We start from the raw sequence: 25,672 nt of genomic DNA, 5'->3' as shown, positions 1-25,672 counted from the left end.
TCTAACACTCAAACAGATTTACAGTGAGGCTTAACACAACTTCAGACAGCCGCCACATGCTGCTCTACTGTTTAATCTTGTGTATTCAAGAACAGGCTATGTTTGATTCAGAAATTGTGCAGTTTCTCGAACAGTGTTATACCTTCAGTGCATTCAGAGACAAAACAGATCACAAATTCACAAGGTTTTATATGGGGTTTCATTTTAAGCTCTATAAATGTCATGCTGTCATAACCAAAGACAATAACCTTGCATTGATTTTTGTTTGACTTTAAAAACTGAAGAAAGTGTTTACAGTAATACCGAGATCAAACTGCATGATTTTCAAAGTAGTCGTGTCACAGGTGTTTTCACACAGCATGACTATCTGGGGTAGCGTTTCGTCACTGCTTTGTTTACACTGCAAGATGGATCAGCAACAGGGGGTTCACACTGCATGACTTTACAATAGGAAGAATCGCAGACAACTTTGTCCAAACTACATCTCAACCAAACACTTGAGAAGTGGCATGGAAACAACACAAGGTCATGTAGTGTACATTTTGTTATTAACTACATAATGAGAAATAAGACTTTAATGGGGTAGAGAATGTACTTATTTTGCTCACCTGGCTTTTGAAGGGAATTAGCAATTTCTCCTCTACATTTTCTGTTTCGTGCCTGTTGTGGTATTCAGATGACATGTCAAACAGACATGGGTGCTCCTGTCAAATTTCCACTAGTTTTCCTCCAATTCTTGGGTCCAAATAAACTGAAAACGAGCGCTTTTAACTTCTCCCCCATCCTCCCGCTGACCTGCAGATACCCATACTAGTGGATGCTGCTCTCTCATTGGCTGTAGGTGATCGCCAATGTTATTTTCAATCAGAACACATTTCACACGACATGATGTTGAATCGCAGACAGCTCCAGATATTTAGCATGCCAAATATCTCACGGGTGTCGGCGACTCATCTGCGATTCTCTTAGATCGCGTCTTTGATAGTTCACACTGTGTGATTGTCACTCACATGAATGAGCACTGACTTGCCTGTGATTTCAGGCATTTGTCTGCGATTTTTCAAAACCTGTCGCAGAGTCAAAATCGGGGCTAAAATCATGCAGTCTGAACTTGGCGTAAGTCTCTTAAAATGGAAGTCAATGCAGCAAAGCACTCCAGAAAGATTCAAAGCACAATTGCACAATTCATGTTTCTCTTAAACGCTTAAATAGTTTTTCCCCCAAAATTGTGGCTAATTTCTGATTTAAATACGTCTAAACATTTTATAGATGCTAGATGCTATAAATGTCATTCCATCCTGTGGCAAATTTTTTTTTTGTCCGGAGGGGCGCCGCTGGCCCCTAATTTCGCTGGGGGCCCCCAAAATGCATAGGTCCTTAGAATTGTGCATAGAGTTCATCAAAAAACTACAAACTAACTGGCTAACTAGTGTCTGAAATATGAGCACTTAATACCACACTCAGAAAGACTCACTGAGATAACAGCACTTTATGTTAAATCATTCCATTGTCCCTCAACAGTCATAAACACACAGTCTCAGGCCATTACCTGTAGAGTGATGAGATCCTGGCGTGTGAACGGTTCATCCGTCAACAGGTCTTTATAACTCTTGGTCTTAATGTTGAGCTGCTCTACTGCCTTAAAACACACACACATGCACAGAATTTCAGCATTATTTACTTTAAAAAAAACAGTCAGAATAACATTTCATTTGTTGTGATTGAAAATGTTATTCTATCAAATATTGCATTTTAAAATACTCATATAAAAATACATAGTGATGAACATGCCTGAAATGGCAACTTTTTTTACTCAAACACACAACTAAAAAAACAGATAAACTTCTTTTGAAGTGGCTATCATTTTTATCATAGTTGTATATACAATCCAAAGATGGTAAAAGCATAATATATAATTTATTATTATTATTATTATTGTTATGAGCATGATATTAAAAGGGCAGCAAGTTTCCAGATTTTCCCTGCTGATTTGAACACCTATATTTTCCACATGCATAAAAACTAACCACAAAACATTTTTAACTCAATAATTATGCACTACCTGACTATATTCTTGTCGCCTATCCAAGTTTTAGGAACAGCAAATAATAACTTGACTTCTAGTTGATCATTTGGTATCAGAAGTGGCTTATATGAAAGACAAAGGCCTCTAGATTATGCTTATTTTACCAAAATAAAATATGATCATGCCTTGATTTTTAATGATTTAATTAGGACAGTAAGGTTTGACTTTGCTTAGACAAAAGTCTTGTCTCTTAACAGAAATAATGTCCAGTATAGAATATAAAGTCATGGTGCAGTGGAGAAAGAATTAATATTGTGTATGACTCCCATGAGCTTGGACGACTGCATCCATACATCTCTGCAATGACTCAAATAACTTATTAATAAAGTCAACTGGAATGGCAGAGAAAGCATCTTGCAGGACTCCCAGAGTTCATCAAGATTCTTTGGATTCATCTTCAATCCCTCCACCGTCTTACCCCAGACATGCTCAATAATGTTCATCTCTGGTGACTGGGCTGGCAATCCTGGAGCACCTTGACCTTCCTTGCTTTCAAAAACTTAAGGAGCTCTATCCTGCTGAAGAATTTGCCCTCTTCTGTGGTTTGTAATGTAATAGGTAGCACAAATGTCTTGAAATCTCAGGCTGCTGATGTCCTCTGTAGCATTTGTGATGGTTGGGATGCAGTTCGACAGATGATCCATCTAAAAAAAAATCTACTTTCTACCATTCTTCCAAATGATCAACTAGAAGTCAAGTTATTATTTGTTGCTCTTCAACTGGGATCGACAACAAGTCAGGTTGTGTGACAGGTATATGAGAGTCATATGTATAGTGGAAGAGTCAAATTGACAAACTTTATGACCCCGTTTTGAAGGTAAACATTCACTGATCACTGCATTTTCCTTGTCAAATTAAACTTTTGTTTCATGAAAGTATAAATAAATGGTAGCGTGTTAAGCCCCGATCAGACCATACAATTTTTATTGTCAGTTACAAAAGTCACCATTACAGATTCTGCGATTTTGTCTTTATAAAATCTTGACTTGTCGTGGGTAACAAATGTGCCACACTACACGTTCCTTCACGATCAGTCATCCCGTGACGTCTATGACTAGCGTTATTTCCCAAAGCAGTCACAAGTGCTGCTAACAATATTTCTTATCTCAATTTTAATGCTTTTTTAAAATCTTATTTCAATCTCAATAAACATGCTTGATGACAACTACGCTACTACATTAGGTAATATATAAGGGCATTATTTAATTATATATATATATGTTGTGATACAACAATTACAGTGAAGCATTAATTAAATCCTTATTTTCCACGGAACGGAACAAATCATCCACTCACACAGTTGAGTAGTGGAGGGGCACAAACAAAAATAGTTTGAATATGATTCTCGGGAAAAATATCTTTTTGAACGAATTTTGTTTGGTATATTTTGTATCTTAATTTTAATGTATTTTCGGTTGGTCAGTTATCTACTAGATAAACAAAAATAACGAATAACATCTGAGGTGATGTGCTTCAAAACCTGTAAAAAATCTGCAACATGCTTCAGCGCCAAAGCACAAAGTGGTTTGTTAAATAAATTAAAATCTAGCCTAAATAAAATTAAAGTGAAATATTCACAGTTTTCATTGTTACAAAATCATCCGATGCCAGCAAGTTTCAATTTAATTCGTTTAATCAAGTAATTTGAAATTTGAAGTAAAAGCAAGACAGGCTTTTACAATGTATTATCAGCACTGAACGTGTTTCCAGATTTTCTCAGAAGAACAAACTTGGTCAGAGGGCTGAAAGTACTCAAGACACTCAATGTGAGACTGATGTCTGCATATTTGTTCCACATTACACAAGAAGAAACGATTGAATCTTATGCCACGATGCCTATTTGTCATTTACGACTCCCAACGACACCCCACGTCAAGGAAATCGTGCCGAAATTGTGTGATCCAACCGGCCTTTTATAGAACATAAAGAGGAAGTTTTCATTTTGGGCATGTTGTTGAGCATCTATTAAAAATACACAATACACTAAAAACCCATTTTACTAAATATATACATTATATAAATTTTTATTTTACTGCATTTGTGATGTTTATTTTTTGTCTGAACTATTCCACAGCAATTAGTAACGGGTAAATGCAGAGCAATGGGTAAAAAGTAAAAAATAAATAAATCCATGACTGCTGAACAAAAGAAACCAAAAACAAAATTGCTGCATTCTGCTGCATACAAATAGGCTTCAACAAATAAAAATGTAGCCGTTTTACCTCATTAGAGAAAACATTCCCTGTGACTTTGTTAGCAACGATGTGGGAGTTGTTTGTGAAGACGGTGTAGAGCACAGGACAGTGGTACTTTCCTAAAATACAAGAGAAAAAGAGGACTTCATCCATTATCTCTCATCATTAGCACACATTGCTGTTGACGCAGGCCAGGTAAGAGGACCAAGAGCGCACACACAAACAGATTTACCTTCATTGTTTTTGCTGAAGTTAAGCTTGATAAGGGATTTAGCTTCCAGCTTCTAAACACAGAAAAAGAGAGAGAGAGAGAGAGAGAGAGAGAGAGAGAGAGAGAGAGAGAGAGAGAGAGAGAGAGAGAGAGAGAGAGAGAGAGAGAGAGAGAGAGAGAGAGAGAGAGAGAGAAAAAGAGTTAGTGTCTATATCTGTGAGACTGGCTCTGAGACACACCTACATTTTCAATTATACTTTAATCACACCCAGGGAAAGTTTAATTGCGTTTAATTATTTAGAATAAATTGACTGAATCATACAGGACGTGCTTGGGCGATGATAAGACAAGACATAAACAGACTGGCACTCACTTTAAACACCACTTAGTCATGTGAAACTATAGTTTAAAAGAAATATGAAAAAGGTCATTCATGTGTCTAATTGCTCACAGATAAAAGAACAAAGAAACTTTAGTTTAAAAAGAAAAGAAAGTTGGCAAAAGTGATGTTACGTGTTGCCTGGCTGGTTTTTCAGCTCATAAACATTGATATTTAAACAATAATGTACACCACTGTTCAAACCTTTGTGGTCAGTAAGTATTTTTTTTTTTAAGAATGAAATGTTATTGATCAGAAATGATACATTAAATTCATTAAAAGTACACTAAAAAAGTGATTCGAAGATGACTCCTTGAATATACAAAAAAAAAAATTAAGTGATTGCAAACAATTTATGTGGGCTGAATTTAAACAAACAAATTAAGTTGAACATTATGGTATCAATTTATTTTGATGGTCCCTTTAACGCATTTTGTTGAATTTAAGTTACATTGCATCTACATGCCAACTAATTCTCATTAGAATATAAATAAACTGTTAGGTTGGGGTTAGGGTTAGTGTAAGTTGACATGTACTTGCAAAGTTTCTTATAGTCAGTTGAATGTCTGTTGAAGGAGTAGTATCAGCGGATATTAATCAGACAATCTACTAATACTCAAATGAGAATTAATAGGCATGTAGTTGCAATGCAACTTTTGATCAACACAATGTGCAATAGCGACCAACAAAATAAAGTCTTACCAACATTACTGCATTTAATTTGTTTAAAATAAACCCATATAAATTGTTTGCAACAATTTTGCAGAAATTAGATTAGTTACTTAAAGTGAGTAAACCAATTGCCTTAAAAGCACCAAGTTGACTTTACAAAAATAATGTAAGTAAAGCTATTGTAACTCGGAACTGTTAGGTTAGCTTCATTTTTATAAGTATGCAAATTGAACTCACTTTTTTAAATAAAACTAAACTAATCACGTTTTTCCTATACACCTTTATTATATTTGCTTTTTTCCAGCTTTACTTGTGTCTATAGCAAAAATTACATACAGTAAAATAAATCTGCTCTTCCAGACTCCAGCGCATCTTCTAAATTAAATACAGGCTATAATTGTAGATTTTATGAACTTAATGAAGCACCAAATATGCAATATTGTGATAATTACAGTAATTATTTGAAAACAGATGTACTAAAATAGTCTGACACTGTAAAAAGGAATTAGTTGACTTTAAAAAAAGTGAGGTTAATTAACATAATTATAATTAAGTTAACCTAACAGTTACAGTGGATTTACTTGCATTATCTTTGTGAAGTCAGCTTGTTGCCTTTAAGGCAATTTTACTCGCTTTAAGTAACGTATCACTTTTTACAGTATGTGGGAGTTAAACATTGTTAATTTTTTCAAAAGATTTAAAATAAATGCTGTTTTGAACTTCCTATTTCCTCAAAAGGCATTTCGGAAAAAAGTACTACGTAATAAAAATAAATAAAAATTATTTTAAGATAAGAGATTTCAAAAATATTTTAACTTCAGGGTTCTTTTCCAAAATAAAAAGTGTTGCCTGGTTGGTTTTCCAGCTCGTAAATATTGATATTTATTAATGTACCCTACTGTTCAAACCATTGTGGTTAGTAAGTATTTTTTTCTTTAAAGAATTAAATGTTATTGATCAGAAATGATACATTTAATTAATCAAAAGTGGCAGTTAAGCGTTAATAATTTTTCAAAAGATTTAGATTTTAAAGAAACGCTCGTTTTTAGCCTTATTTCATCAGGACTCATTTGGAAAAAAGTACTACATAATCAAAAAAATATATAAAAATCTTTTAAAAGAAGAGATTTCAAAAACATTTCAAATTGAGGGTTCTTCCACCTTTTCTATTGCCTGTTTGCGTGTCCATCTCGTAAAACATTGATATTAAAAGGTATGTACCCTACTGTTCAAACCTTTGTGGTCAGTAAGTTGTTTTGTTTGTTTTTTAAGAATTAAATGTTACTGATCAGAAATGATAATAAATTCATCAAAACATAAAAGTCTTTTAAAATGAGAGATCTCAAAATCATTTAAATTGAGGGTTCTTACACCTTTTCAAAAGACCAATTTGAGCACCTTTGAAGCACTTTCCAGGTGCAGTTTCAAATATTTAAAGCAGTGTTTCCTATCCCTGTTCCTGAAGGCACACCAACAGTATATATTTTGGATGTCTTGCCTCTATTATGATGTTCTGAGGAGTTGAATCAGGTGTGTTTGATTAAAAAAGACGTTGAAAATGTGTACTGTTAGTGTGCCTTCAGGAACAGGGTTGGGAAACACTGATTTAGATCATTTTAAAAGTGTGGCAAAATACATTCTTCATCACATTATATCAGATATTATTAGTTAACATTCATTTATCCATTTATTTTCTTTTCAGCTTAGTCCCTTTATGAATCAGGGGTCGCCACAGCAGAATGAACCACCTATTAGTTAACATGTAGTATAGTATTCTAAAGACAGGTTGTGATGGCATGTTTTTCCCAAGCATTTTCTCTCTTTGCAGCCATTTACTTGCATCTTAAATGTGCCATCTTTCATCTAAAATGAATATCTATTTTTAGTTCATGCAATGTTGACACATGAAGTAGTAATCTCTCTTTTCATTAAATTAAAAAGCATAAATATTTATTCTTATAGTTAATTATTAATACCTATTTAGTTACATACATTATTATGAAAGCAACACAGCTACATATTCAAGCAGTTTCTTTACGCAAAATATAAGCATTATTCAAATCTTGAAAACCCTAGGATGAAAGTCAAGCATTTTGAAGGATTTGCAGCACTTGTACAAACACTGCAAATTCTTACCGACCTCAAACTTTTGAACTGTATTTTAAATTTTTTTTTTTCAATGCGAATGCAGCATATTATTCATGTAGCAGTAATAAGTAAACCATACGTCACTGACTCTGTTGCTAGTGGCTTTTACGGTTGGTGACAGAGGACTGTTTTGCCTGCAGGACACATATAACCGGAGCTCACCCTGATCCAGTGACACACTGATTCAAATGTGTGTAGGATACAGTCATCATCCCCCAGGATTATTTCTCTTTAAGCCTCTGCCTCTCTGGTTAACCCAGTAGCCGAACACACTGGACATCTGATTGCTAATCTCAGACTGAAAACTCTTCGTAAACCACCTGATCGATATGCTACACAAAAATGTAAAGCCACTGTATGCATATCCACAACAAAGGCATAGTTTGATGATGGCGTGACTGAGTGTGGACTCATGAGAGTTGTGGTCTTCATTACATCCTACGGGACTGCTGCAGAATTCTGCTGTGCCAAAAAAAAAACTGCTGTGCCAAAAAGAAGCCCTATGTTAACAGTGTCCAGAAGCGCCGTGGACTTTTTTGGACTCGGAGGCATCTGGAATGAACCATCGCACAGAGGAAACGTGTGTTGTGGTCAGATGAATCAGTATTTCAGGTTGTTTTTGGGATAAATGGATGCAGTGAAGAAAGAAGAAAAGCATCACCCAGCTACAGTTGAAGTCAGAATTATTAGCCCCCTGAATTATTAGAGACGATTATAGGGACATTTAGTTTTCAACACATTTCTAAACATAATAGTTTTAATAACTCATTCCTAATAAATTTATTTTATCTTTGCCGTGATGACAGTAAATAATATTTGACTAGATATTTTTTCAAGACACTTCTATACAGCTTAAAGTGACATTTAAAGGCTTAACTAGGTTAACTAGATTAACTAGGCAGGTTAGGGGGTAATTAGGCAAGTTATTGTATAACGATGGTTTGTTCTGTAGACAGTTTTTTTTTTCAGACATAATTTGACCTTAAAATGGATTTTTTAAAAATTAAAAACACCTTTTATTCTAGCAGAAATAAAACTAATTAGACTTTCTCCAGAAGAAAAAAACATTATCAGACATACTGTGAAAATTTCCTTGCTCTGTTAAACATCATTTGGGAAATATTTACAAAAGAAAAAAAATTCAAAGGGGGGCTAATAATTATGAGTTCAGCTGAATGATATCATATATTATATGAATAGAAACTACATATTTGGCACAATTTGTTCACCACAACTCTCTGATTGGTGGGATATTTTTAAGGCATCATTAGTAATGCCCTTTTTACCACAAATACTTTGATTCTTTTATTTCTTCAGTTAAAAAAAAGTATAAAAATAAGTTAAATAATGCAAACAGATGACTTCTGCTAAATCAAATAGAACTGACTAACAACCTCAGAGCTTGTAATACATTTTTTAAAGCTTTATTAGTTGTTAAAATTACCCTATTGAGAAAATGAATAGAGCATTTATCTTTACCTACTTAATAATATTCAGGGTTTCTGCAAGTTTCACCAAGTTAAATTGAAGACATTAAGACATTTTAGGACCATTATGAATCACATTTTAGACTCATAAAGGGATAAACACTAAGGAATTTTTCAAATGGCTCGGATGGAAAAAGAGTTTTATTTGCCCCATCAAAAAATATATATATTATAATTGAATACATATAAGAATACAATTATATATTTATAATTTAAAAAAATTCTTGGCAAAATATTTAAAATATTGTGTAAAAACAAGCAAGCTCTACTTGTATCCATACACTTTTTTCCCAACATAAACTTTCTTTAAAATAAAAAAATGAACAATTGTTTTAAAAGTTTTAAAAACTATAATAAACTAAATCTATGCACAACAATCTGTCCTTAGCAGTAAATAAATGGATCACGTTTAAACATGTTGTTATAAGCGAAATAATTAAAACATTACGATGAATAACGATAGAATTATCTTTTTAAATAAAATGTTTTATTGAGATGGATTGTTGGTGTTTGTATGGGTGTTAATGGCCATATTTGGTAGCAATACATGAACAAATGAAAATTAAGAGCTGTTTAAAAAAGAGCTACAACACAACATTTCAGTAAATTTAAGACTTTTTAAGGCCTAAAATTTAGATTTTGAGATAAGACATTTTAAGACCCCGCAGAAACTCTGATACTGTTTTTTTAACACCCCAACTTATTTTAATAATTTACAATAAGTTAAAATATGGAGCAACCATATTTTATATACAACGTTGAATCATAACAATTAACCCCGCCCCTTTTCGCTGCACCGTACGACAGAATTTTGCAAGCACAAGCTCTAGTGTGACCGCAGCTTAAGTAATTTTGGACAAAAATGTCTGCTAAATGACAATGTAATTTCCACGACTTTTTCAAAAACTTTGTGGGATTTTCTGTTTTTCCAAAACTTTTCCAGGCCTGGAAAATGCTGTGTCAAAAATTCCATGACTTTTCCAAGTTTCCCATGAACGTATGAACCCTGGTAGTGTATGTGTGTATGTCCTGGTCCTCCAGGTTGGGTGTTGAGAGTTGGGTTAACAACTTAACTCGTAAAAATAAGATGTTTTGAAACACCAATTTGGTGCGGCTAAAATCAACTTCGATATAAACGGCCCTGGGAGTGAGTCAGTTAGTAAGTAAGCGAGCAAGTAAAGCGATAGTTCATTATGACTTAGATACAAAGCATTGAAAAATGTTGAAAACCAGTAAACGCTGACTTCCATAGAACATGTTTTTCCTACTATGGATGTCATGGTTACAGGTTTATACAAGTGAATGAAGTAAATGTTAATCCATCACCATAGAATTATAAGGTTCTATCTGACATTTTTGTCAAAATTGAGTTATTGACATATTCTTAATAAATGACAACTTATTTACATTATGGGATGTTTTTTGATAAGTTGTTTACATTTTGAGACTTTTTCTTTTAAAAAAACAAATGTTACACACGCTCAATATCTCAAAATCATTCCGAACGCAGATAGAACCGTATAATTTCAAGGTGACGAATTTTTGGGTGAACTATTCCTTTAAGTAATACGCCATATTATACATAGAAGTCAAAAGCATTCATAGTATATTTATTTATAACATACTTTACAATTCACAATTTTGACCTTTCTTACCTTAAACATCAATATAATACACCTGATTTGTTTTGTCATATGGCTTAATGTGGCTTCCATAATTCTTATTTACAAAGTTACAGCCAATCATAAATGAATGTATTTCAGTTATTTAAATGTCATTTCTGAAACATCCTTTATTATTATTTTTAATTTTTAAATACTTTTTTTACATAAAGACCTTTATCATCATATACCATACTATACTATATAAACAAACTGGCTTGGCCTATCCAACATAGATCGACACTTCACCAATGCATCACATCTCAAAAAACAACACATCCTTCTACATGCTTCACTAATAAACATTAAAATACAAAAATCTAGAGCAGAACACAAGAGAACATGATGTCTGCACAGGAGAACAAGTCTTGACATGTCCTAAAGATCTCAGCAAAGGTCACCATTACACACACACAGACAGACACACAGAATCTGTTTCTCCTATCACCCCTTGACAAATTCAGTACTTACTCTCCTCCTCTCCATCTACCGAAACAAATCAATCATAAATACTTCAGATAACGGAGTCCAACTGTGTGTACAACAGCCTACACACACACACCATCACAAAGGCATGTCCAGACTTGCACTCATGAAGATGTAAAGACAAATTACAGAAGACAGCCATGTGCTTCGAAGGACACTGAAGCAAGAAAACGCAATACATGCTGCTTTACATCTGAGGAAGTCATTGTGTACACATTGGCTGATGCTAGAGCTAACTGATTATACATGCAGACGCAGAGATCCTAGAACTCCTGTTTCAATAAATTACAAGTGCAGCGACGTGCGTCCAGTGAACTGATTATACAGCAATTTACACCCACATCCACTCCTGGCACACAGCAGGCCTGGCAATATCTTCATATAGTCTCAATCGTGACTTCTAGATGCATACACTAATAGAGTATTTTCTCTCAAAGCGACATATAAAGCTTGACTGCTCTTCAAAATAAAACTCAAATCATAAAATTGCATATATTTTGAAAAGTATGCAATGAAATTATGAATATGAACGGCTTTTAGTTGTGTTAATAGTTTACAAGGTTTCTATCCATTGCTGAAACTGGTGTGAATTAAGTAGTAAAGAATAGCAACATTCTCTGCTTTTATGGTTTCTCTCAGGTTGCAATGCTAAGAACTTAGCAAATGCTAGAATTTGAATCCTCTCGCTCTCCGTCATAACTCTCCTCAAACTGCTTGTGTGTGTGTGTGTGTGTGTGTGTGTGTGTGTGTGTGTGTGTGTGTGTGTATGTGTGCGTTTGTTTGATGTAGATTAGTACGTCGTGTTATAGAGTAGCAATAAACTTGTGTTTTGCTATTAAGTTCCTTGTTGGTGTGTTGTGTGCTTTATAAGTTAACGCCTCAGCATCAGATACTGCTACCTTGCTCATTAAATAATACTGTTTTATATTTTTATTGTTGGCCATGTAATATTATAATACAGCATTGCTTTGCACTGACCATTCTCTTTGCTGGACAAATACTTAGGTTAAGTGTAAGCTTTAAATAATTCTATGTGAATCACGTTCGAATCTTCGGATTCGACTCCCCAAAGTTTGAATGTGATTTAAACCAAAGAGCTGATTCTTACATCGCGCAGTGTTTTAAATGTTTTTTTAGAGGCTTTTTTTACACTATTTTTGTGGATTTTTTTAGACAGCTTAATTGTTTTATGTTCAATCCATTTACATTTGCGAAAACAATTCAGGCAACTTAATCTATTTGTGTTGGGACAACATGAAGGAATTGTGTAGAACCCAGCATTTTTTACAGTGCCTTAATATTTTAGAATTCATTTCAATATTCTATTTTTTAGTAATTCTGTTATGGTATATTTGTGTTATATTTAACATTTTATTTGAACTCTGCCTCATATCATTTATCCAAAGTTATTTGGATGAGTTAACAATAACAGCACTTACTACACCAAATTAAGAAAGCAAACTCACAAGACTCTAAAGTAATGTAAAATGGAATGAAACATTCGGGGTCAAATTTAACACTTTTTAATACCTTTTTAAGACCACCAAGAATGAAATTGCAGACTTATATGGGGCTAAATGCTAAGAATTTTTTAATGGCCCAGCAGAATATTTTTTTTTACTTGCCCCATCAAAAAAAAGTTTCTAATTAGTTATTTCTTAGCCACATATTTTAAACGAGGTCAAAACAAGCAGACCCTAGTTGTATCCATTATATTGTTTTCAACATAAACTAAATGTATGCACAACAGACTCTTATAATATTAGTTTTAAATAGAGTTTTGCTAAAAGTTTTAGTGAGATGTATTGTTGGTGATTGGATTCGTGTTGGACCGATTGGGTAGCTTTACATAAACAAAGGAAAATTAAGAACTGTTTAAAAAGATTTAAGACCTACAACACCATATTTCAGTAAAGACTTTTTAAGACCTAAAATGTAGTTTTTGAAAATGTAAGACTTTTTAAGACCCTACAAACACTCTGAATGTACGAAAATTTCATAGCATTACAATAGTGAGCAACTTTATCATGGTTACCATTATTATCATTACCTAAATGCACTCACACATTACACCAAGATATTTATCTGAAAATGAACAAACAATAATTAAAATTTTCAGCTTTACGCAATTTTGGGGTAAACAACAATCAACTTTTCATTTAGGATTTTTTGGATTTCATGCAAGTTTTTTGTGTGTTGTTTTAGTAATATTTGAATTTCTTATTCAATGTTTTGTTTGCAAACATCCAAATGGAAAACTACCTCAAAGGGATCCATGTTCACCTTGTTTTTCACAAAAATGCATAAAGCTCCGTAATAAAAGAACAAAAGCCTTGTGTGAATGCACAAAAATATCCAGTTTTGATTTTTCTGACTGATATTCGGATTTGATTTGTGATTTAATTTTATAAAGTCAAGCTTCTGTTCAGTATTTTCAACAGCATGCAGGACATACTTTACATGAATGGAAGTGTATATAAAAATATATACTGTATATAAAAATATATATTCCTTAATTGTTTTATATTTATTAAAATATATATTTATTAACTGTTTAATAAAATCATTCATTTAAAAAGTAAATCAAAATCAAAATTCAAAATCAAAAAAATCCATCAAGGTTTTAATGATAATAATGAAAAATTGAAGCAGTAATATTAACCATCGAAAAATTTACTATAATCTATCTTGAATCCATTATTCGTGACAACACCAAAAAATAACAGTAAGTCTATGAGATTTGAGTAGAAAAAAACAAAAAGTAAAAAATATCTCTTTTTAACAAGCAGCATGATTTTAGGTGTAATTGAGATCTGTAGCATACACAAGCAACATTCTTATTACAAAGGGTTAACAGTTTCTTAGAAAGCATCACTAAACACCGTTCTTATAAAACTTATTAATTCCTAAAACATGTACAACCACAGATTTTGGGTTATAGCTTTAAACGCTTTGCTATCAGCATTGAGTTGACCACATTGCAGTTTTACTGGTCATCAGACTTTGTGTTTTGCTTCTCCTGATGGAGTCTGGTGCCCTCTAGTGGTTTAACCCATGCTGGATTTGACCAATTTCAGGCCTAAATGTATTTTGTAGTGTCAAATAATCAATTTATAATGAATATATAAATAATTAAATACCTCTCCAGTTATGGGGTTGGTACCAAATCTCTTAATCCAAGGCACTATGCTCCTAAAAAGAAAACAAATGTTATTAGTTTTTTCTAGCACCATCATTACATCATTTACAATAATAACTATACTTCTGTTCAAGTGTCAGTTTTAGATTTTCTATTGTTGTTGAAACTAGTAATGTTTATCAAGGTTTTTACATAAAATATAGTAAAAACAACAATATTGTGAATATTACTATAATTTGAAAAATAGAAAGAATAGGGACAAGTGTCATTTTCAGCATCAGTACACTGGACTTTGCAAGTCACAAACAAACTATAAAAAAAACATTTCAATCTGCTGAGTGGCTAATCAATCATTTATTATTATCATGAATGTTAAAAACATTCAAAAATGAGACCCTGGTCCACAAAATCAGTAATAAGGGTTAGTTTATTGTTTTGTTTTTTCATATAAAAAGCTTTGCATTTAGCAAAATCTGGAATCTGAAGGTTCAAAAACATCTAAATATTGACAAAATCCCCAAATTAAAATCTTAACAATAAATATTACTAATCAAAAATTATGTTTTGATATATTCATGGTAGGAAATTTACTAAATGTTTTCATAGAACATGATGTTTACATATAATAATTGATGGCATAAAAAAACTCATTCAATGTATTGTTGTCCATTTCTACAAATATATCCGTGCAACTAAAGACTGGTGGATTTGTAGTCCAGAGTCAGATTTTCACATTAATGCATCCTTGCTGAAGTAAAGTTTATTTGTTTGTTTATTTATTTATTCATGGCAAGTTCAATATAGATAAAAATTATTTACATAATAACTTCAAAAAACAAACAAACAAAAAACACACTAAAAACTAGTGCTGGGAAAAGATTAATCATAAATTTAAAAATAAAAAATAAAAATAAAAGTTTGTTTTGGCATAAAATATGTGTGTGTACAATGTATTTTCATTATGTATATAAAAACACACATGCATGCATAGATTAGAGAATCGTTTTAGTTATATTTAGATATAAAACATATAGATATATGATACAAATTATATATACACATTCAAATATCTATGCAAAGAAAAAGTCATGTGCACTGTATTAAATATATATAATAAATACACACATTTTACGTCAAAAAATAAATTTATGCAATGAATCATGTTTAATCTTTGCCCAGCACTAATAAAAACATTAAATATGATTTTTCTGCTGAATTAAAGTAAGTAATTTCTCACCCAAACAGTAGTGCAACAATAACTAAACCAACTATAAGTACATAACTAATAAATATAATCAACTATACAGTCATGAACAAAAATAATGGCTTAACAAATGTCTTATTTTGCTGATGATAGTAAGACTGACATACTCACATTAGGTCAAAAACCACCCCATCCACTGTGCACATGGGATACTCAAAGGGCTGAAGAGACAAACTATGAAAAGGAATAAGAGACAAACATTAAGATTGAAACACCCAAGCATATAGCATGACACCTAGGCCATGTCCACACTTACATTTTTAAACTGTATTTTTATAAACAGTGAGTTTCCCCCCTTTCGCTTTAAAAAAAAAATCTCTGTCCACATGAAAACACAAAAAAAGCACTGTGAAACATATTAAGGGCATGCCGAACCAACAGGTGGTGATAGACACTTTTTTACTGACTTCACACCAGAGAATTAAGTATTCGCGCGAGTAAATAGCATACAAGACACAACACAAACATGAGAACAGAGGCAGATTACTATCCCGTGGTCGAACAATGTAAAATAAGTTTGTCGCGAACATACAGATTTGCCACATTCATCTGCATTTGGTGTGAACCTAGATGTGTCGTCCTATCAGAAAGGAGAAAACATTGCGCACGCTGACGTCATGAGGCAAAAACTCTTGTTGTAGCATCCACATGACCAAACTGTACGTGGAGTTGCCAAAAGTCTTCATCCTAGTCAGAGTTTTTAGAAAGTTTTGGTTTCACATGATACAACGTTTTCGTGTGGACAAACAGCGAAACTGCACACAAAAAAAGTGGACAGGGCCTTAAGCTGATATATGTGACTTCTGAGCCAAAAAAACAGATCAGCAAACAGCTTGTTTGGTAACATTATTTCTAAACAATCTCCTAACCTTCTAGACAAATGGTCTCAAACTCAATTACTGGAGGTCCGCAGTTCTGCATAGTTTAGCTTCAACCAGTTCCAACTTACACGTGCTTAATAGTTTCTAGTAGTCATGAACACATTGACTATGTTTACATGGACACCAATAATTCAATTTTAATGCGATTAAGACAATACTCTGATTAAGAGTTAACCATGTAAACAGCAATTTTTGATTAATTTAACTAGAATAAGGTCATAATCGGACTAAAGAGAAATCGAATTAAGATGTGTGGAGTATGCTGATTTTAGTCACATTATTGAAGTGCATTACAGACATGTAAACACCTTAATCGAATTATTACTGTAATGTAGGACTTTTCGGAGCGTTTTGCGATCGGGAAGTCCACACACACACACACACACATGGCTGTTTGACACTCTTTGCACCTACCCAGTCAGTGCAGACCACAGACACCTGCATCGTGAAATGCGGAGGTTTTTTTTTCTCTTCCATTCAGCATGCAGTATAAACTTTCATTAAAACAACACTTCCAGCAGCTCATACTCATTCAATATCTCGTTTGTCACGGAGGGCGAGCATGAAATGTTCGTGAATGAAAGTGAAAGTGCCAAACTGCAGTTCAAGTCGACAAATTAAAAATGCAACACCCGAAATTACATGAAACTCCAGAGGAAATGCAGATTGCGCTGTGACGCAATGACGTTAATCGAATTATGTGCTATAACATGTAAAACGGGATCATGAAAGAAACATTCAAAAAGCAACTCATGTAAACACCTTACGCTTATTATTCTCTAAATTAGATTAAAGCAAATAATTCGATTACTGATGTCCATGTAAACGTAGTCATTGATTAGTTCAGATCAGCTGTGTTTGGTTGAAGCAAAACTGTGCAGTACTGCGGCCCTCCAGGAATCGAGTTTGAGACCTTTGATCTAGAGTAAAAGCTAAACCCAAAACCTCAAAACATGACTTTTTGTGCTACAAGATGACATGTGCCTAAGCTTTAGAAATGACTTTATAACCAGTTTCCAGATTTCAATTGTTTTCTTTCTCATTTGTTTTTGAATTTCTTTGGGATCTCGGCATGATGTCTAGTTTTTGAGGATCTTTTGGTCTACTTCACTTTGTAAGGCAGCTGCAATTAAAGTGATTTCTTGATTGTGAAGAGGTGTGGCAGTAATCAGGCCCTGGGTGAGGCTAGAGAAACTGAACTCAGGTGTGATAAACCAATTTTATGTTTTAGCAGGAGCAAACCCTTTTTTCCACACAGGGCTATGTAGTTTGGGATGTTGTTTTTGCTTAATAATAAAAAAAAATTCATTTAAAAACTGCATTAAGTGTTTATTTCTGCTATCTTTGATTAATATTGTCAGTGCTAATAGCCTAGTGGCTAAGTGCATGGTGCTCAGTGACACGAGTTTGGTTCCCGGCTCGAGCTCCTATGCTTTCCTGTTTGTCCTCCACTATCCTATCCCAATAAAAGATGAAAAACCCCTAAAAAAATCTTAAGACTAATATTTAAATTTGTTTGATGATTCGAAACATTAAAAAGTGTAACAAGCATACAAAAAAATAAGAAACCAGTAAGGGGGCAAATACCTTTTCACACCACTGTATGTGTTATTAAAACATGCAATCTGGTTTTAAATAATTGACTGGGATTGGTACAACTTAAACATTATCATATTTCATGCATTCAAGATAACAGAAATAAAAAAACGTCTTGTGACAGATTGCTTTATTTAACTAGCAGAACCCAGCAAATGAAGCTTCACATCATCAGTTATGAAAGCTGACTATTTTACTAGACCTAAATCACTGACCAGAAGAAACACAAATAGCTTCTGTCAAACATGAAAGAAGTGTTGTGCATAAAACTCACCTGCAATGATCAAAGGGCAAGCGTCTGAAATTGGCTTGTGGGATTTCTGTAAACAAGATCACAAAAGGCTCATTTCAGAGGCAAAATCAACAGCAATATCAACAGTAAAGTGCAGAAAACAAGACCACATACGGTACAATCAAAGAAGAGTGCAACAGGAAAACCAACAGCATTACATACAATATTGTTCCAAAGTCTGAAATACATTTTTTAAAGTTTTGATTTATAATCACTATCTATCTATCTATCTATCTATCTATCTATCTATCTATCTATCTATCTATCTATCTATCTATCTATCTATCTATCTATCTATCTATCTATCCATACATCTATCTATCTATATATACATCTATACATCTATCTATCTATCTATCTATCTATCTATCTATCTATCTATCTATCTATCTATCTATCTATCTATCTATCTATCTATCTATCTATCTATATATACATCTATACATCTATCTATCTATCTATCTATCTATCTATCTATCTATCTATCTATCTATCCATCTATCCATCTATCTATCTATATATATATATATACATACATACATACATACATATATCTATCTATATAAACATACATACATATATCTATCTATCTATCTATCTATCTATCTATCTATACATCTATCTATCTATCCATCCATACATCAATCTATCTATCTATCCATACATCTATCTATCTATATATACATCTATACATCTATCTATCTATACATCTATCTATCTATCTATCTATCTATACATCTATCTATCTATCTATACATACATACATATATCTATCTATATATACATCTATCTATCTATCTATCTATCTATCTATCTATCCATCCATACATACATCTATCTATCCATACATCTATCTATCTATATATACATCTATACATCTATCTATCTATACATCTATCTATCTATCTATCTATCTATATATACATACATACATATATCTATCTATATATACATACATCTATCTATACATCTATCTATCTATCTATCTATCTATCTATCTATCTATCTATATATACATACATACATATATCTATCTATATATACATACATCTATCTATACATCTATCTATCTATCTATATATACATACATACATATATCTATCTATATAAACATACATACATATATCTATCTATACATACATACATACATCTATCTATCTATCTATCTATCTATCTATCTATCTATCTATCTATCTATCTATCTATCTATCTATCTATCTATCTATCTATCTATCTATCTATCTATCTATCTATCTATCTATCTATCTATCTATCTATCTATCTATCTATCTATCTATACATCTATCTATCTATCTATCTATACATCTATCTATCTATCTATCTATACATCTATCTATCTATCTATCTATACATCTATCTATACATCTATCTATCTATCTATCTATACATCTATCTATACATCTATCTATCTATCTATCCATCCATACATCAATCTATCTATCCATACATCTATCTATCTATATATACATCTATACATCTATCTATCTATCTATACATCTATCTATCTATCTATCTATCTATCTATCTATCTATCTATCTATCTATCTATCTATCTATCTATCTATCTATCTATCTATCTATCTATCTATCTATCTATCTATCTATCTATCCATCCATACATCTATCTATCTATCCATACATCTATCTATCTATCCATACATCTATACATCTATCTATCTATCTATACATCTATCTATCTATCTATATATACATACATACATACATATATCTATCTATATATACATACATATATCTATCTATATATACATACATATATCTATCTATCTATCTATCTATCTATCTATCTATCTATCTATCTATCTATCTATCTATCTATCTATCCATCCATCTATCTATATATACATCTATACATCTATCTATCTATACATCTATCTATCTATCTAAATATACATACATATATCTATCTATATATACATACATATATCTATCTATCTATCCATCCATCTATCCATCCATCCATCCATCCATCCATCCATCCATCCATCCATCCATCCATACATCCATCCATCTATCGCACCATCGATCCATCCATCCATCCATCCATCCATCCATCCATCCATACATCCATACATCCATCCATCCATACATACATACATCCATCCATACATACATACATCCATCCATCCATACATACATCCATCCATCCATCCATCCATACATACATCTATCTATCTATCTATATACAGGACAGCTACCAAAATGCCATTCAGTGGACCAATAGTTAATACCTAAAAATGACTAAGTAGGGCTGCACAATATATTGGTTCAGCATCGATATCACAATGTGTGAATCTGCAATAGTAGCAAAAGATCAAAAGAAAAATCGGCACACTGCCACTTTAGCTCTCAAAAGTTCTTTGATGTCACAACGTTTCGACCTACATGGTCTTCAACAGTTAATTGATCTTCATTGATCTTTAGCTACTGTGTTAATTTTTGATCAAGCACCTACCATTAAGATTTTTAGATGTGCGCACATTTCTGTTTTTGTTTGAATCTGCTAGTCACATCGCAGCATCTCAAGAGATTTCAAGTTAATTTAAACAATTCAGACACAAGAAATGATAACATTTTCTGCTTTAACGATTATATTTAATTGATTGGGTTCATATGTTTATTAATAAAAGAAAACATGTATAAATTATAGAACATTGAAGAAAAATATATAAATCATATTTATAAAAAGAAGACCAATGTTATTTTACATTTAATTATTTATCTCAATACTGTTAGACTCCAAAAACCATGAAGTGTTGCTAATTTAATTTTTACTTTTGTTCTATTGTTTTCATCTGTACGTTAAATTAAATTATTTTGTGTTCTATTTTTGTAGAATTGTGAATATTTTATGCAGATGCACTCCCCTATACAAAATCATAACAATCAATATAAAATTGTCAGTTTTTTCCAAAATATTCATCTTGTTAAATTATATTCATATTGCAATATACAGTGCTCAACATAATTGAGTACAGCCCATTTTGATAATGAATATTTGTATCTATTTCACAGTGAATATGGGCAATATATTCTGGTGCATTTAAACAAAACTGATTAATTAAACAGATATATTTATTAAAAGAATATTTTAGTCACCATACAATATAATTCAAGCTAAATACTGAAAAAAATAAATGAACTTGCAAAACTTAGCTTTTCTTGATTTTTCCTCTTTTTTTTTATTTTGTATTTAATATTTTTCTATAACATATAAATTTGGCTGTACTAGTTTTTGGACCGTTATTGTAAGTTATTTATTTAGATTTGGCTTCAGTACTAACTAATCTAATGCATGCACAAATATAATATTATATAGCTTTCTATTAAAAATATTAATTAAAAAGATAGATTTGTGAGGGGTTTACATATATATGCTGAGCACTGTATAATCACAGAAAAACAAAATATCGCATTGTCAGTCTTTTCCAGTATCATGCATCCCTAACTGTAAGGCACATTTAGAACAAGAATCATTGATTTGACAACTTATTTAAATTTCGCAGTGCAGCTCAAGATAAAATACAGATTCATAGTCATTTTAAATATTTCCATTGGTCAGCATAAGTTTTAAAAACTTGCTATATTTAAGATCATTTTTAAATATTACCGTCATGGTTCATACACAATTTTACTACTAAAATTCCATGAATTTCAATTAAATTTTCATGACCTAATGTTTCATGCAATGTCTACATATACGTGGCAAAAGAAAAACAATGCGTGCTAAAATTTATTACAGCATTTCTTAAAACACGCAACAATCTATTTAGTTTAAATTTATATTTCATTCATTCGTTTTCTTTTCGGCTTAGTCCCTTTATTAATCTGGGGTCGCCACAGCGGAATGGACCACCAACTTATCCACCATATGTTTTACACAGTGAATGCCCTTCCAACTGCAACCCATCACTGGGAAACATCCATACACACACGCACATACACTACAGACAATTTAGCTTACCCAGTTCACCTATTGCACATGTCATTGGACTTGTGGGGCAAACCGGAGCACCCGGAGGAAACCCACGCGAACGCAGGGAGAACATGCAAACTCCACACAGAAATGCCAACTGACCCAACCAGCGAACTTCTTGCTGTGAGGCAATTGTGCTACCCACTGTGCCACCGTGACGCATAAACAATGCTTACACCGCACCAATAATGAGAGTATGTGATTGGCCAAGGACAGAATATAAGTCAAGACAACTAACCTATATTCATGTATACAGATATCTGTTTTCCATGACTTTTACAAAACTTTGTGGGTTTTTCTGAAACTTTTGCAGGCCTGGAAAATGCCATGTCAAAATTCCATGACTTTTGCAGGTTTTCCATGACTGTATGAACCCTGTACAGTGCTCAGCATAAATGAGTATATTCTCCTTTTGAAAATGTATATTTTTATCCATGTCTTAGAGAATATAGCCAATAATCTTGGTGCATTTAAACTAAATAGTTTTATCTATTAAAATATGAGTTTGGTTACCTAGTGCCTTTAGCAATAAAAAGATAATACGTTTAAATTTAAACACGTTATTGCAATATATATATAGGCACTTCTTTTGCATTTCAATACGTTTTCAATGAATATTTAATTTGATAAAGAAACAAAAATGGAACGTTCCACAGTCCCAAAAGCTTGACATGACTTAAAGTACATCAGGTTAATACAAATACCTGCTTTCTTCCCTCCATAAAACTGGGTGTATTCTGTAGATGTAATGTACCTGAAAAACAGAGTATTGAATGAATAAATAATTTTAAAAACGTATAAAGAGTATTGCCTCGTTCTTTAGATATTTCATGTTACGACGCCGAATCTAATACATGAACAAATTAAAATACCATCGTTGCAACTAAATGAAGAATGACTTACTGTCTCAAAATAAAAAAATAAACATTACAAACCATAAATAATACAAAGAAAGCAAACCGCTACAGTTAAAGAAGCCTGCTCAATTTTCAGTGAAATAATAAAATTCAACCGTTAGCAAGCGTGTCACGTTTTACTCCCGCAACTCACATCTTGTCTTTTTGATGCTGTCTTTTCCCCATTTTTGCGACCTAAGCGGTGGTGCTGAATAAAAGAATAAAAGTTTAGGAGTTTATAAACAATCAACACAAAACGCACGACCGTTTAAAACACTCTTCTTCCTGTACGTCCCAGGCGCGACCGGTAAAGGCGTCCGACCTAAAACGACAGAATGTTTTTTTGGTCCTCTTCGGTTAATAGCGATCTGACTGAGATACGGTTGATAAGATTCGTTTTTTTTTATTATTACTACCAATAATGCTCAACAATGAGTGGATATTTAAAATCTGAGAAAACATTAAATGAACTTAAGTAAAGTAAATCTGATTTTGTTTTAAATTAATATGAAGCTAACATGTCTGTTTATGATATGTATCCCAATGAGCTCTCCTGGTTTATTGATTTATTTGCTTTTCAAAGTGCTTAATGTTTGTTGACCACAAAAATAAAAAAAACGTGAAACCTGTGAATATATAATATATATCCACTTGAAAGTTGAATAGTTTTTACTATAATTTCATTCATTCATTTATTCATTCATTCATAACTTATCCAGTGTATGTTTTACACAGCTGATGCCTTTCCAGCAGCAACCCAGTAATGGGAAACACTCATTAACACTTATTCACATACACACATAGACTAAAGCCAATTTAGCTTACCTAATTCACCTATAGCGCTTGTATTTGGACTGTGGGGGAAACTGGAGCACCCGGAGGAAACCCACGCCAACATGGGGAGAACATGCAAACTTCAACTGACCCAGCTGGGACTCGAACCAGCGACCTTCTTGCTGTGAGGCGACAGTGCTAACCACAGAGTCACTGTGAGTGTTATAAATAAACAGAATTTTTGAAATCCCTTTTTTGAGCAGACTGAATGGAAAAGTTTGGAACTTACCTAGTAAATACTGTAAATAGCTATACAATATTATATTTGTGAATATACATTAGATTAGTCAGTACTGAAGCTAAATCAGTCCAAAGTCTAAATTGTCCAAAAACTAGTACAGCCAGGTGTATATGTTATAGAAAAATATTAAATACAAATTTAAAAAGAGGAAAAATCAAGAGAAGCAAAAAAAATTGAAAAATGTATTTGAAATTTTGTAGGTTGTAATTTTTTTTGCAATACTTTGCTTGAATTTAATTGTTTTATCTTTCAATCTCTAAATATGTTTGATGACTAAAATATAAATTTAATAAATATGTCTGTTTAATGAATGTGTTTTGTTTAAATGCACCAAAATACATTGCCTATATTCACTGAGAAAAATATTAATTTTCAAAATGGGGTGTACTCCTGCTGATCACTGCAGATGGGAAGTACCATGTACACAAACAAAACTGGTCCAAACCTAAAATGTATTTGTTTAAAATTGATCTTAAGCATTATTTCGTATCCCTAAAAGACATTAAAAAAAAAAAAAAGTTAAAGGATAAATGCGATTTTGGAATTCATTTCTCATGCAAATTTCTTGTAATTTATATATCGCCTCTAATTTTATTTCTTTTTTTGGTTTTATTCTCTATTTATTTGTTCCTTTGGTGTTAAAAAAATTTAAATACTGTCCCAACATTTTTAGTTTTTTTAAAAGACATCTAATAGATGTCTAATAGGTGTCTAAACATAGTCGTCTTAGCTAAAACAAGGCTAAATTCAGGCTGTCAGTGAAAATCTAATAGACATCTAAAAATAGGCCAAAAACTAGACTAACCATCAAATAGACAGATCCCAGCAAGCATTTATTGTTTTTAAAAGATGTCTAATAGATGTCTTATAGACGTCTAAACACAGTCGTCTTGGCTAAAACAAGGCTAAATTCAGGCTGTCAGTGAAAATCTAATAGACATTTAAGAATAGCCCAAAACTAGACTAGTCATCAAATAGCCAAATCCCAGCAATCATTTTTTGTATTTAAAAGATGTCTAATAGATATCTAATAGACGTCTAAACATAGTCGTCTTGGCTAAAACAAGGCTAAATTCGGGCTATCAGTGAAAATCTAATAGACATTTGAGAATAGCCTAAAACTAGATTAGCCGTCAAACAGACAGATCCCAGCAAGCATTTTTTGTTTTTAAAAGATGTCTAATAGATG

The 25,672-nt window shown here is 32.4% G+C and overlaps 1 protein-coding gene across 1 annotated transcript in view; it reads right to left on the bottom strand.

The window, feature by feature from the left end:
• ppil2 (peptidylprolyl isomerase (cyclophilin)-like 2) overlaps window positions 1-23,722 on the bottom strand; it is a 77,639-nt gene extending 53,917 nt beyond the window's left edge. The window contains exons 1-8 of the mRNA XM_056457406.1: window positions 23,563-23,722; window positions 23,217-23,266; window positions 18,480-18,525; window positions 15,840-15,902; window positions 14,466-14,517; window positions 4,514-4,565; window positions 4,309-4,400; window positions 1,550-1,639 (exon numbers count right to left, since the gene is read on the bottom strand). Of these exons, the coding sequence (XP_056313381.1) occupies window positions 1,550-1,639; window positions 4,309-4,400; window positions 4,514-4,565; window positions 14,466-14,517; window positions 15,840-15,902; window positions 18,480-18,525; window positions 23,217-23,266; window positions 23,563-23,594 (477 nt within the window). The 5' untranslated portion in view covers window positions 23,595-23,722. The remainder of the gene's footprint in view (window positions 1-1,549; window positions 1,640-4,308; window positions 4,401-4,513; window positions 4,566-14,465; window positions 14,518-15,839; window positions 15,903-18,479; window positions 18,526-23,216; window positions 23,267-23,562) is intronic.
• Between the last annotated feature and the right edge of the window lie 1,950 nt (window positions 23,723-25,672).

Source organism: Danio aesculapii, chromosome 5 (assembly GCF_903798145.1).
Source record: "Danio aesculapii chromosome 5, fDanAes4.1, whole genome shotgun sequence".
Taxonomy (NCBI): Eukaryota; Metazoa; Chordata; class Actinopteri; order Cypriniformes; family Danionidae; genus Danio; species Danio aesculapii.
This window is presented reverse-complemented; position numbering and strand designations above follow the sequence as displayed.